We start from the raw sequence: 15095 nt of genomic DNA on the forward strand, positions 1-15095 counted from the left end.
GTAAGTAGTTGAGTTGGATACTTGTTATCATAGTAACATGTCCATTTAGCATGGTAACATGGACTTGTATCATGCTATAGCATGGTAGAAGTGTTACATTTGTACTGTTGATACATGTACCATTTAATTTGCCATTTTTTCAGAAGTAGAGCTCTATGATAAATCAGTTAATTTACTACTTGGTCAACAAAAAATTAATCACCAACTACTATGATAGTGGATTAATAGTTTTAGTTATTTTTTAAGGAACAATGCACTGGTTCCAGAGAGTATTTGGGGCATTTGGACTCAGGTTTAAATAAAACGAGCAGTTTGAATACATGATCTTGATCTGTGGGTAATAATAATAGTTAGTTTTCACACACTTTATTATTATTATTAATAATAGTATTTACAAGACAAATATCAATCAATTTGTAGTCGCCTAAAATAATAAAATGTACCATCTTCTGTTGTAATTTTCTATCTTTGTTTTCTATGTGTGAAAAAACTCTACATAAAAATATTGGTATGGTATGGTCCTTTAAATCTACAGCGGAAGGAAGACGGAAGTATGATGACGTACAGGAAAGTGGTCCAATAGGGTGTTGCACATACTGCAGATCCCTTAACATTATTGGTAGTGTACATACGCCAGTCTTTTCTACACCAGGTCCACCAGCGGAGGTTTGTGTGTGTGTGTGTGTTTTATTAATTCATCAGTTTTACTCTTTGTCTCGCCGTGTTTGTCTCGCCTGTTTCGCTTATGTAAACGTGCCGTGCCAAAGGAAATGTTCTTAGCTAGCCCCAGGTAAGACGAGGAAACCGCCTTCTGCTCGTCGGTTAAATAATATTTTTAAACAAATCCAGCAGCAATTACTGTAATTTTATATTGTTGACTGTCGGCGTTACAGTATAACATTAATGTTTCAACCCGTGAGGACGCTGCTGTGGAAATTACAGAGGATAACGGAGCACACTGATGCAGTGTCAGTAACATTGTCGAATTTTTATTTTACTCGTTTGGTAAAACAAAATACAAAACGACACAAAACTGGGAAGTTGATGTAGGTTGCAGCTCGCATTTGGGAGCTATGTGTCTACAATTACTGCACGAATGGCACAATTCTGGCTCTTTAATGTGGCGACATAGTTAACAGTCTCTGTGGCCACTAGCAGAGTTTGCAAAACTCTTCTCATGTCTTTCTATTTCTTTTTAAAGAAATTTCGCTTCGTGATAACAGTTTCGCAAAACATGTTGCCCGACAAACAGTAATATAACCCAGTATCTTTCTTTGAAGAAGACGAGGCAACTCCCAGCTTGCAGTATCCGGCCGGATGCTGTTTTTCGCCTGCAGTATCTTGCTGAACCCTCTACGGGCAGAGCTCGGCACACACAAGGCGAGCCACAATGTGGCAATGTGTCCAATCACAAGACAGCTTTTGTTTTGATTGAATGGAAGATGGCAATGCTGCTATTGTGCTCCTGACAACATTTAAAAAGTACACAATAACGATATACCACAAAATGAGCAGTGCAGTTAAAATTAGTTATGACAAAAATGACACTGCTCATAAGAAAAAGAGGGGGAAATGATTAGTTTAAAATATGGGTGTTTGGTGTTTTGGTCTTTAAAACATTTTTTCATGAGATGTTTTTTTCTCTGAACTGTTTTATAAGTATAAAAAACCGATAGCTGCTCAGTGGGTTATTTAAGGAAACCCATTTCAACCCATGAAAAGAAAACTACCATACATGAATGCAAATCAAAAAGGTGTAAATTATGAGATAGTAAAAATTTTGATTAACAGACAAAATCATTTGGACTCTCATAACTTTGACTTAGTGAATCAAATTCTTTGACTTAGAAGTTAAAATTTGATATAGTAGTCAGTACACCATTAGGTGGAGCCTTTCAGTTGTATTTCTTAGGGTGCTGTTATGATCTATTATAACAGCATAATTATAATGATAATGCGTCAACTTGTATCTAAATTTTCAGTACATTTTTTGGCTGGTACCAAAACATGATAGAAGTTCAATGCCCAGCCTTTACTGTTCCAGCATCAGGATCACATTAAAGGCTGGGTATTATAATGATAATCAAAAATATTGATTGATTTGTGAATTTATTGCACAAAGGTGTTACCAGCTGGGAATTCAAATTCAAATTCAAAATCAGTGAATTGTATACTGCACAAATTTTCCATCACACAGTGTCAGAGTGAAAGCTGAAGCCTACTTTCTCTGCCCTTCAAGCCTCCACTTGTGACCTTTGAGCCCTTACACCTGTTCACCTGAGAGCTTACTGCAGCCAGAGCCAGCAGGATGGAGGAGGAGGCTAGGTGTTTCCTGAGCAGATTTGTGGAGGAGTTCCCAGCTGCTCTGGAGGACGGCAGTACATTGCCTGTCAGCCCTCTGAGCCGCAAAGTCTCCCTGGAAGAGCTGCATGGAGAGAGCCTGGAGCTGGGCCTGAGACTGCTGGCAGCCAGGTATGACTGAGAGGGAGAGGTACACAAAGTTTATTTTACATATTTTGTAGGCCTTAAAGACTGAATGCCCTTGCAGTATATGCTCTTGTTCCACCTGAAGAGTAGTTTAATAAGTATGTGATAGAAGATGAAACGAGCCATGCCTCCAAAATAAGATTGGGCGCAGGGGAGACATCTGTTTGCTGACCAGCTGCATGTATACGTTGTTGAGGGGAAAATTGAGATTAAAAGAACCATCAGTGCTGCAGCTTCCAAAACAACTGCCAACACTGTTTTTCCTTCACATCGTTATTTTCTAGGAATGACACTGCTCCCTCTGTGGACCTAATGGCAAACTGCATCAGCATTGTAGCATCTTCTGAAACCATCTAATTGTGTCTGCATAAAGTAGAATAAAGGTGCAACATTTGTACAACAGACCGCAACTATATAACTGAATGACAGAAAGGCATCACTTTAACAGACAGCTGAAGCCAGTATTCCATATCTGGAAAGGGCTTTTGAATGTAGAGAAAACTGTGTTGTATTTCTTATGAAACGCCACAGGGTGTATTTACTTTGCTTTTTCCTTTACAGATTACAGTTGATTACAGTGCAGTTCATACACACACACACACACACTCACACACCTATAAATATAGATAGAGAGAGAGAGAGAGAGAGAGAGAGGTGCTGTTTTCATTCTCTGCCTATCTTGTGTTTGTCTGCGCTTGTGCATGTGTGGCTACATTCCTCACATTCCTGACAGCTCTGCTCTTGCCCTGCTCATTCAGTATGCATGGTTGGCAGGGTGGACAGATTAGTAGTTGCTGATACACTGCATAAAAGTGAAACCAGACAGCACCAATGAAGAGAGCTATGGGCTGTAACAACAACACTCCTGATATCCTCTTTCACAAGTATCAACATTTGCATTCCCAGAGTTACTATGTTTTTCGTTTGATGTTTTCTTAAAGATGATGATTAATAGATAATCTGATTATACTTGAGAAATCAAAATTTGGAAGAATGAAGTGACCATACAAAAAATATGTTGTTGGTAGTTCTAGCAGCCACACCCATATTGGGCCCCTGGTTGGTTGGAGTTAAGCCCGTGCATTGAGGTGCCACTGAAGCACTGCTGTTTGGTATCCAGTTTATGACGGAGCCGGCAGGTGGATGCTAGGGTGGAGCTTGGGCTTTTTAAATGTTACATGAACATCAGAAACAGTGACACAGCGGAGCTTTCAGGGAAGTGATATGGCAGCAGGCACAGGAGCAAAAGAGTGAGCAGAATGCTGACAGTTCAAGAACAGCTCAGTGGTCAAAGTTTGTGTTGGATACATTCGATACATGTGACTGTGGCGAACTTGCCAGATTATTTCCTGATTAGGGCTAAAGCAATTAGTCATTTAAATGAAAAAAGACAGCGTTGGGTGATGTCATGAAATTGCGTGGGATCTTGGGAGTTGTTGTCTTCACTACCATTGCCTTAAGCTTCTCCTGGTTTGGATTCCTTCAGTGTCAGTGGTTCAGGAGGTCCACTGAGGTCTCCTCCTCTCCAAAATAAACAGACCCAGTGATTATAACCGTCAAAAGAAGTTTCACAATTAGAGTCAGTGCTTGGCTGACACTATACGGTGGACACAGGACATCAGGGAAGGGTTGGGAGCTAAGACTCCGACATGTGCAGCATTTCACTGCACATGTCAAAGGACCTGTGTTTCCTGAGGAAACAGAGCCAGCACTGTCCCTTCCTGTAGATGGCATCTGTGTTCATGGACCAGTCCAGTTTACTGTCCAGGTCCACACCTAGGTACCTGGTCTGTGAAACGGCGAACTGTCTGGCTTACCATTCACCTCTTCACGTGACCATCTCCTTAGACGTTCAGATCTTGACAAAGAACACAACATGTATTTTTGCTTGTTTGTTGGTTCAGGGGTGCTCCTCCAGTCCTCAGTGCCATCCTGTGCCAGGCAGCCCTGTCCCACCTGCTGCAGACTGACCTTTCACCTTTCCACTGCCCACAGGAGGCTGAGGTCAACCAGGAAGAAGAACAGAAAGTAGTCTGTAAGTGTTTGAGTAGCATTAGCATTCATTTGGAGTGATCTTTGTGTCCACCTGATGAATGAATGTGATATTGAAAGTGCAATATCAACTCTCCTGTTAATTCAGTTTTGGTCTCCGTTAATTCCTGAAAGAAATATATGGATCTTTAGCAGCTCCACTATGTTCTTCAGCTACTCTCCAGCTTTGTCTGTCTGCTGTTTAGTGCTGGACCGCTAGTGAACTGTCAGTTTATCAGAACACTGAATCACTGATCACTGATCAGATGAGAGTGAACCAAAACAGTCAATGTGATGTAAAACCAAGCCAATGAGCTAAAAACAGCTACAAAGCTTCATAGAGCTGAGAAGAACTGCAATGTTGACCAAAGATCTCCTAGTCAACTAGTACCGGTAGTCATTAGTTCATGCCATTAGTTGACTAGTTATGGCAAGTCATTAATATTAATTTAATTAGATATATATATATATATATATATATATATATATATATATATATATATATATATATATATATATATATATATATATATATATATATATATATATATATATATAATTTGGGGGACATCAGAAAATGGTTTGAGTCTAGGGCTGAGAGAGAATGTTAAAAGTTACATTGCCGCACTACATTTCAGAGAAATACAAAACCTTAGAAATACATATTTTACAAGCTTGTGTAAAAAGCGAGACGCCACTTTACGACACTAGCAAAAGCAGTAATGATTCTGAAGGTGTGTGGACAACAAGTTAGGAGAACAACAGAGCGAGCAGCCATGCTAAGTGGCTAACGTTAGGCTACACACATCATGTTTGAAAGGGACAAGAGTTGTTTGAGGTCAAGAAATGATAGGTGAATGTTTGCTTGCAGAGTTTGCATGTCACCTTAATTGGGGTTGTGATTTACTACTATCCATGTATTTTACTGTATATACCAATAACAAAAAGTAGTAAGTACCAAATGACTGTGATTTATTCATTGTTTATTTCTATTTTATCTTACCACCAGTACTTCAGTCAGAGGAAGTCCAACATCTCTTCCTCAATAAGCTGATAGATGAAGGGCTGGCCTGGCATCAAAACTTCCCCCAGCCTCCCCCAGCCCCTTCCCGGTTACACCCCTGCTTTGTTCATGCCATCAAGAACACGAGGAGGAAAATGGAGGACAAACACTTGGCCCTAGCTGAGTTCAACCAGCTCTTCGGAATCCAGGTACAAGACTTTCATTGTAACACCAAGCATTGCTTGTCGCTGGTTTTCTTTTCTTATTTGTTTCAAAATTCTTCCTCTCTCTCCACCATGGTCCAGGATGGAGTGGAACGTGCCTACTATGCTGTGTTTGATGGACATGGAGGAGTGGACGCTGCTACCTACGCTGCCACTCACCTCCATGTTGCTCTGAGTAAACAGGAAACGCTGCAGAGTGACGCAGCCACAGCCTTTAAAACTGCCTTCAAACACACAGACGACATGTTCAGAGACAAAGCCAAGAGAGAGGTACTGAAGCAGCACTGGATTCAGCAGACATACACTTGAACAGGTACACACACTGGTGTGTGCCAATGGAATAATTATAATAAAAAGATGTTTACAGTGTTAAATTATAACTAATTAAGAAACACACATATTAAAAAAGGATCATTTACTAGCTAATAATTGTATTCCTTATATTGACTTTACCTGGATTTTAAAATGGAATCAAAACATTTATTTTAAAAAGGCTTTTAGATTTAACTATTTGTCATTCCTTTTATTTGTATCCTGCTTCAAAATTAGCAGTTTTCACTTTGTGTTTTCTTTCATTAAAACACAAGTCTCTTTTAATTTAAAGACAAGTAAGCAGTGTGCGTGCATTGCTGCAGATAAATAATGTGTCTGTTGTCAGCGTCTGCGGAGTGGCACTACAGGCGTGGTGGTGCTGATCCAGGGTCAAGAGCTGACTGTGGCCTGGCTAGGAGACTCTCAAGCAATGCTGGTCAGAAAGGGACAAGCTGTAACGCTAATGGACCCCCATAAACCAGAGAGAGAAGTAAGGATATCATACACACACCTGCACACACACACACAGCCCACCGGTTGTGTGTTTTAATCAAAATATGTCGCTGGAGTGACAAGCAAAGGAGCTGCTCCAAATTCCCCAATGCTTAGGCCCAGCAGGTGGTCAACTCAGGCCCCTACATCTAAAGTTTTGTCTGGTTGCATGTGATCATGACTATGATTAATCAATAATGAAAAGATTTGTTACTTGGAGCCCTAGATGACAGTCACATGGCTCATGTGGACTCCCAACACCGATGCAAGTTACAATAAATTGCTGTTATTATCTTAAGATGTACATGGATGGTGGGAATGTGATGAGGTGAGGTAAGGTCTGTCTCTTTTTTCCTCCACTGTCCAGGATGAGAAACAAAGAATTGAGGATCTTGGTGGCTGTATCACCTTCATGGGTTGCTGGCGTGTTAATGGCACCTATGCTGTATCCAGAGCCATAGGTAAGTCAGTCACAACCGACATGATCTGAGAATTCCCAGTGAGCTATGACGGCAGTGGAGAGCGAGTGATGATTGGACAAGGACGGTGTATCTGCATTGTTTCACAGTAGTAGCAAAAAATGTTTTTGTTATTTTATTTATTTTGTACTTTTATAGCAGAAGTGCTTCTCAGTTTTGTAGCTGATTGTGGTGCCTCCAAACCACGGTGTGAACCAAACCATGACTTCTGTATATCCCAGTTAATAATTGTTTCTTGGGCAGCTGTGCATTGCCTTAATGTTAGTTCGTGCACAAAAGAGCTCACGTGTGCTCACACTCACCGGAACAGAGAAAAATACTAAATACAATCAACCAGCGCTTTGCCTTTAAAAACAGCACCACTTCTGAACATAGCAGGGCAGGGTGGTTAGGTTCCATATCCAATGGCTGCTGTTGTAGCTGCTTCTCTGGCCTGCCACAATGTTTTGGAGAGGGTGATTAGTACTGTCCAATATAGACCCCAAAACAGCTACTGCAGGAAGGGGCTAATGTTAGGGTGTTACATGCAAATTTTACATCTGTTAAAACGAAGCCTGTGAGGCAAGTGGATAAAATATTATGTGGGGTGATTATTTATTTATTTATTTATTTATTTATTTATAGAATATGAGAGAGAGAAAATATGTTGTGGCTATTTAAAATATGACTATACTACCAAATGATCCTAACAATGATATTATGTCTATGAATGTAATTTGATGATTAAATATTATATTTCGACAACAACCAAGTTACCAAGGTAACAGGTCCTGCAGTTTTCTTCCCTGGGGGCTGACACATTTTTCAGAGTTGTACCCATCTTGTCCTTTTTTTTAACTAGAGAAGAGAGTCATTTTCTATAGAGCTGATGAATTGTTTAATCTGGAGTTTAATTATGAAAATTTAACATTGCCTTCCACCATGACCCATATATAAAGACTTAAAAGAACAATACAAACGTGGAATTCATAAGATGTGTGTCTGAAAAGAGTAAAGTACTGGTTACTAGTCAGGATTGGAAAGTGGCTTGTGATTTATGATTCTGGAAAAGTGGGAAACTTTAGTTTGTGAGACAGAATCCAGGGTTCACACCTTAAGGATAATCACAGTTTTTTTTAGTGTTACTTTTTCTATATAAGTAACAATCAAGTACCAACATAGAGACAGACTCTTATTGTTACAAAATGGAGATTTTGGTTGTTTACTCCAATTTTGCCAAGTGTCCATTTGTTGGTCCCCTGGCACTGACCATTTGGCCCGTGGTCTTGTTGTCTGTCTCTCCGACCTGCTAAAAGCTGAACTAATTGTGAAAGAAAGACCATTTGTCTCTGTTTCCTATCAATTTGATACGTTGGTATCAAATGTGGGATGGTGATGATGGGAAGAGTAACAAGGGTGACATTCCTGGGTCCATGACTTTACATGTCCTTACAATGAACTTCTTTAATGTGACTCAGGTATGTCCACTACACAAACTTTCTTCTGTTTCGTCTGCTTCTCTTTCTGATTACTCTAACACTATTAACACCAAACATGCCTGAAACTACTGTTTCTGCCACCGATACCAGCTAACTGCAACCACAGGATGGCTTAGAAATATGACATGAAGTCACACAGCTAAATGTGTAGGTTTTGTCATCAGACATCTCTACTCCAACAAACGAGCAATATTTATTAGATGAAACTGTCCTTAAGGTGGCCGCAATACACCACCCAATTTCCAAAACCCAATACTGACAATACAACTGTTAACTGAATATATTGGAAAATAACCTGTTTTTCCTCATAATATCACTTCAGCTCAGGAAGCCAGAAGATAATTCCTCCCCTAACTAGGGAATTAAGGTTCACATGGCCATTATTTACATAATGAGCAACATTTGACCTGATTTATTGATTTAGATCTGGACTCAATCTGATGAGGTACTGCTGTTTTTAGCTGCAGCTGCTAACCACACATCTACACCACTCCTCCAGGTGACTTTGACCAGAAGCCCTATGTGTCTGGTGATGCCGACTGCTCGACAGTCCAGCTGTCTGGAGACGAGGACTACGTTTTACTGGCGTGTGACGGCTTCTTTGATGCAGTCAAGCCTACAATGGTCCCACAACTGGTCTTGGATGCACTTCAGCCTGTTGAGTCCGAAGAAGAACCGGGCACTCCACTGAAACCCTCTGAGGAACAAACTGGACAGAGAGTCGTTCAACAGTTGGTAAGTAATGCTAAGGAAGCTGGTTCTAGTGATAACATAACAGTTATGCTGGTGTTCCTGCGTCCACTCGAGCAGCTGCTGTCTCAAGACTCCACTACAGGAACTGCACAACCTACTTAGGACTCCACTTCCCAAGTTGATCCACAGCAGAGAAGGAGACAGTCTGCTGTCCAGACACCACTTCATCAAGCTACTGCCTGACTCAGTGTATGTTAGTCTTTTTTCTTGTCCCCAGGTGCTGACATCCTGCAAACTGATGAAGTTTGTTTGTCTTTAACAAAATACATGAACATAGCAGAATGTAGTCACACTATGTAACTGCTTCAGAGTAAAAGAGCACATTTAAGTATATTTGGACCAGATCACTCAAACAGGTCTTATAGATGATGCAGGGCCATATTAACCCGTTAGGGTGAGTAGGAGCTCACTGTAGCGTGGTGGCCCCTACTGAGTCCAAACATGTTCCTCCAACCCACAAAACAGCAATAATGCTATTGTAAGAATATTACCTGCCCCAGGTTTGCTGTGTTGTTTTGTGATCATTTGATTAAACATTGTTTAAGGATATGCATGGTGGTAGCATCAAATTAAATGTGTGATTTTTTTTATATATATAAATAATATGCCCTGGTTTTCAACTCTGTATTGGTTGTCTTATGTGGTATTGACTGTAAAAATGGCATTGTGTCTTGTGCCTGGGAGGTATGCTCTCTGTGCAAAATATTTTTATTTAATAATTTTAATATTTTTACTTATCTACTTTAAAAGAAATACAATTAACATAAGCATTGCAAACAATTTAGCTTTGTTTCCGTTATATAGCATTTCACTGATGGAAAAACATGACTTTTTACTGAAACGTGCGATTATGACATGAAAGTCTTTGTGATTGATTCTTTTGGCAAAGCAAAGAAAGGCCATAATGATTTGAATTTTATAAACAGCTAAACACCGAATTATGAATTTAATCACTATATAACATACCACTAAATGTGTATTAATGAAGCTATAGCACTGAAATATTTTACTTTGAAAATCATCTGGTTCGAATTCTAATGACATGATCACAGATGCTTTTCAATAGATGTAATGAACTTAGTGGTATTCTAATTTCACTATCAAGTATTCAGTAGTGATTCCACAAATTATTAATTTGCTTGTAACATTGAAATCATTATATATTTTCTTTGCTTCCACATCCTGTGCCAGAAAGAAAAGCTTTCTTCCTCTTGACCTTCATACTGTTATGACAAGTCTGTTACCTTTTTTTAAGCACTGTATTTGTATTTTTTGTCAAACCTCAGCTCTCAACCATATGTTCTATAATCATGATCAGTATTAAATGCAGAGTTCATACTCGTACTTTGTATCTTGCAAGTCACGGATGCAAAAAGAAAACTCATTAACTGAGGTTCTGCAGTAGGACTAGAGTCACACTGACTCTGTGCATCACTGTGCTTATTTGAGTGACTTCTCCCAGAAGCCTTAACTGTGCCTTCAGCAGCCTTAGAGTCAGTGACAAGCCTTGAAAGCTTTTATCCTATGCAGTGCTGCAGTGGATAGTATCAGTATTTAAAGCGTTTTAAAACTATTGTCAACTTGAGTCTATAAATTGCCTGTTCACCCTCACGTCAGTCTCTACTGCCAAACAGTATGACAATGAAAAGTATTCCACGCTGTGCACCTTGCAAAAAATGACTTGTACTCTGTCAGTCAGTCTTGGAACTGGCCCTGAGCTGTAACTTTGACGTACTGTTGAAGAGCTGTGGATGAAATGTTGTGAATCTCAGAGCAGTTGTGAGCTTCATAAAGGAAAAACAAAATGACACACAATGAGGAAACAGTTAAGTCATTATTTTAGTTTAAGGACCATTATTATGGCTCTGTACATTTAGCAGTACATAAGCTTGGCAGGCTTAAGTAAAGGGGAATTGATGTGGAATATATAGCTTGATTTACTGGATTACAAACTCTGACAGTATTTCTTACACCTGTTTTTGTTTTAAAATATTTTACACCATGGTTCTTTATCATCTTACTGAGAACATTAATACTTAAGATAACAGTTGTAATGATTTTGAGATGTGAATTATGTTTCACTGTTGAGATTTGCTGTTTTAAATAATGTTTATTCTAAACAGCCTAATAAAAAGCATTGTGGATAGAAAATGTCGAGGATGTGTGTTTAATGATTAAGGCAAAGTAAATTGATTATAGTATAATATAATAAATCCATTATAGTGAGTGAACTTGAATTTCCTATGTTTGCACAGGTTACTTTATTAGAGAGATCCATAAATGACGAATGTGCTGTTAGATTGAACATTGACTTGAGACATTCAGGAGGATAAAGATGAGAGGATTGTTGTCCGGTTGAGTAAGTCTTGAGTTAGTGTGATTGCCACAGCCATACATGATAATATTATCCCAATCCACCCTCTCTCACCTCATTAGTTAAACAGATTTTATTATAAGATCTTCAGATCCTTATCTTTTATGTTTGTCTCTTCTGAAGTTATTTGATCTCCTTTTGGCAGCTCTTTTTTTATGTATGGGCAACAACACTTAAGTTTTTATTTCCAGCAAGAAAGCTGTAAAAAATAGTTCAGTTCAGGAGTTTGTTATTGTAAGTAATGTAAGTAATACCCTGATAGTTTCTTTTTACCTGGCAACATGTTGGCGCTTGGGTTTTTTTTTTTTTTTTTTGGACTGTATTGTGGATGAAGTGAAGAGCCACGTTGACAACGTAGTCTACAGACCTGTTGTCTCTGTAGGCGAACTGCAGGGGGTCCAGGAGTGGGAGAATGCAACATCTCAGGAATGCCTTGAGAGAATCCCAACAAATCAGGCACAAACATTAATGTGAACTCAAGGATGACCTGATTAGAATTTGGTGGCTTGTATAAGGGTATGCTGGTTTCAAAGTAATATGTAAATATGGTATATTACAGGCTTTAGGCCTACTAAAGCTGTAATGTAGAGGCAGTGAGGGCCATAAGGGTGGACAATCTAAACAAAAATATAAATTATGAGTTAATTCCAATAAGAAAATATAAGCTTATCAAGAGTTATAATAAGCTACTAACATGAGTTGAACATAACTATTAATATCAGGCATATACTGCAAGGTCTTATGAACAAAGAAACTCACATTACACTCAAACAATTGTTGCCAGGAGAGAGCCCAGGTTTCTGCTGCAGGTATGCAAAGGCCTTGCACCCGAACTCAATCCTCCATATACTCAATCCTCCTGAGGCAGCTGCCCCTCAAATATGATTTTCTATATTTGACTTACGTGAGGAGCATCTTCTTCTGAAATGGCAGGTAAGGCTATCAGCCTGTAAACAGAGCACTTGTAGGTTCTTCCTTCAATGTTGACCTTTCTTTCATAAAACCTTTCCATCTAGGCTGGGTAGGAGACATTGAACTTCCTAGAGAGCCTGTGGCAGCTGTGGACCAATGACCATGACAACAGTGGATGTTAGGGGCAGGTTGGGGGCATTCAAGAGCCATTTTTGCCTTGGTTGAAGAGTGGAAAGTTTAATGTACTGGGTCCAGAAGTGGTCCACCAGAACTTGACTGTGGCGCCATATTCGGTTGTTCGGGACCCAGTTTTCTTGGAGTGCCACTGCTGGCAAGGTCTTGGCAGAACTTTGTTGATCTTGCTGCATCAACTGAGTGACAACTCTAGCAGCCCTTCTGGTTGCCTTGTACCTACTGTACTGTGCCTGTTTGGCTGAGGGATCTGAGTGTTTTACTACTGTTGCAAGATGACAGAAAATAGCCATACTGACATTTTCAGACACTAATCTCAATTTGCTTTTTCTCTTAAGTATGGTTGTAAAGTATTTGACTTAGCTGATACATTTACTATATCATCTCAAATTTTTTAGGATTGTTAACTGTCCTGAGAACAGAGCAGAATGTGGTATGAGCCGGCGCCTGCATTATATATTACACCAATAGGTGGCGGTGTCAGACTTGAGCGTTCCTCAGGTTCTCTCTAACATGGCTCTTTCTTTTCTCCCAGTGTCACCATAAGAGGAAATAAGGAAAAATGTGTGGATCCACAGTCACCACTGGGAAAACTCATTCAGAAAAATAAAAACAAGTAAGATCACTTACTTCTGACAACATAACACCGTGGTGATGCTCAGGATCTCCAACAAGAAATACTCCTGTGAATGTTTCAGATGTCATGGCTTTTTACTAATCGTGTCCTTTGTTGGTTCAGGTATGAGAAGAAAGGAGCTGTGAGCATGACGACGGCTTCCAGTCAAACCAACACTGCGAGGTCAACAAGACTCCACACCACATCCAAGCTGTAGATGACTGAAGATGGTGCAGTGGAAGGGACTGTTCTTTAGAAATGATGGAGTTTATTCACCAGCATTGCCTTTGTCATATTTATACAATAAGTGGCTTTAAGTAAATGTTGTCTTTACTGAAGTTGTCTTCGCATGTATATATAAGATGTAAATTATCTGTATTTAAGTTTGTTGTTTTTATTTTTTTGTGAATGAAAATATGAGAAATAAAACACACCTGATGGGACTTGTGTGTTTGGCCTCATGCATGTTAATTTAACAAACTGAACCTGTGCTTATCTTCACCAGTCAATATATTGAGCTGCCAATAAGATTAAAGAAAAGTCAGTAGTTATTTTCTATCAGACCAGCTAAGTGTGCTTGTAATCCCATCTGCAGTCTATATGTTCTACACTGTGTATGGTCAAAAGTGGGCTCTGTGGCCCACCACACTCCCTGGAACCTGGCTGCAGAGAACTGCTCCGATTTAGCCACAAGAGCATCACCAGGGTGCAGCCAGGGTTGACTCCAGCTTGGAGTCCTCTATTCCAGCTTTCTGTCGATACATATACCATTCCTAAAACTTGGAAAGAAGCCATTATCATTCCAGTCCCTAAAAAACCTGGCCTGAAGTACAATAATGACTTCTGACCAGTTGCATTAACATCCATAGTGATGAAAGCATTTGAACGCATGATGGTAAAGAACCTACAACAGGAAGTACAACATCTTTTAGGTCCCTACCCATTTGCCTACAAGGACAGCAGGGGCACTGATGATGCTTTAAACACTACAATACACTGCATCTTGAAACACCTTGAAAACCCCAATGCTTACACCAGACTTTTGTTTATGGATTTTAGCTCTGCATTTAACACAATACTCCCTCAGATCCTTTCAAACAAGCTGAAACAGATGGAGGTGAACCCCTATATAATCAGGTGGTAGTTTGCATTTCTCACTGACAGGCAGCAGCAGGTGAAAGTTAACTCACCTCTCTCCCACACACAGGAAATAAATACTGGAGCTCCTCAGGGTTGTGGAAGCTCCACTATTCTTTTTTACGTTGTACACAGTTAATTGCAGGAGTCAGCACAGTAACAATTACATCATGAAGCTTCCTGACGATGCGGCCACACTGAGTCTGCTGACAATACAAACAGACATCAGGGCGTATAACTCAGAGATACTGGAGGTGGTGCAGTGGTGTGACGACCATAACCTCATTTTAAACTTTAATAAAACCAAGGGGATAATCTTTGATCCCAGGTCTATTGGTGATCACAGCCCAGTGTTTATTCATGGAGAGAGAGTGGAACAGGTCACACAATTCAAGCACTTAGGCATTAACTTTGACTGTCAAGCTGCAATGGCTCATCATGTGGAGTATGTTTGTTCAAGGATTAGTCAGCGGCTACACCTCCTACGGGGACTCAGGGTCCATGGCGTGGATCAAAACATTATGCTACTATTCTATAGAGCAACCACTGAATCTATTATCTGCTGTGGCATTACAGCATGGTTTGGTAATTTGACTGTTAAACTT

General features: G+C 39.8%; 1 protein-coding gene and 1 long non-coding RNA gene across 5 annotated transcripts; both read left to right on the forward strand.

Moving 5' to 3' along the window:
* The first annotated feature begins 564 nt into the window (after window positions 1-564).
* Window positions 565-11410, forward strand: ppm1f (protein phosphatase, Mg2+/Mn2+ dependent, 1F). 4 transcript variants are annotated; one of them, XM_071481881.1, is made up of 8 exons: window positions 565-666; window positions 2240-2472; window positions 4392-4522; window positions 5528-5730; window positions 5827-6015; window positions 6404-6547; window positions 6917-7010; window positions 9006-11410. In XM_071481881.1, the coding sequence occupies exons 2-8, from the start codon at window positions 2309-2311 to the stop codon at window positions 9359-9361; spliced, it is 1281 nt and encodes a 426-aa protein (XP_071337982.1). In that variant the 5' UTR covers window positions 565-666; window positions 2240-2308; the 3' UTR covers window positions 9362-11410. The 4 variants fall into 4 exon arrangements, with proteins under 4 accessions (XP_071337982.1, XP_071337981.1, XP_071337983.1 ...); XM_071481880.1 differs by having other exon boundaries at window positions 649-790; XM_071481882.1 differs by having other exon boundaries at window positions 652-674.
* A 1815-nt stretch (window positions 11411-13225) lies between these two features.
* On the forward strand, window positions 13226-13796 carry LOC139624782 (uncharacterized). The gene is made up of 2 exons (XR_011691746.1): window positions 13226-13353; window positions 13477-13796. It is a non-coding gene; the product is annotated as an uncharacterized lncRNA (long non-coding RNA).
* The last annotated feature ends 1299 nt before the right edge of the window (window positions 13797-15095 follow it).

The sequence above is a fragment of the Trachinotus anak genome, unplaced genomic scaffold (assembly GCF_046630095.1).
Source record: "Trachinotus anak isolate AG129_WGS33_773 ecotype Australia unplaced genomic scaffold, CSIRO_AGI_Tana_v1 ptg000008l, whole genome shotgun sequence".
In the NCBI taxonomy this organism is placed as follows: domain Eukaryota; kingdom Metazoa; phylum Chordata; class Actinopteri; order Carangiformes; family Carangidae; genus Trachinotus; species Trachinotus anak.

Bases quoted from the DNA above. Each gene is read 5' to 3' on its own strand.
- ppm1f (XM_071481881.1), top strand. From the start codon at position 2,309: ATGGAGGAGGAGGCTAGGTGTTTCCTGAGCAGATTTGTGGAGGAGTTC. The intron at 4,523-5,527 runs GTAAGTGTTTGA...TCTTACCACCAG, and splicing joins AGAAGAACAGAAAGTAGTCT to TACTTCAGTCAGAGGAAGTC. The intron at 7,011-9,005 runs GTAAGTCAGTCA...CCACTCCTCCAG, and splicing joins TGCTGTATCCAGAGCCATAG to GTGACTTTGACCAGAAGCCC.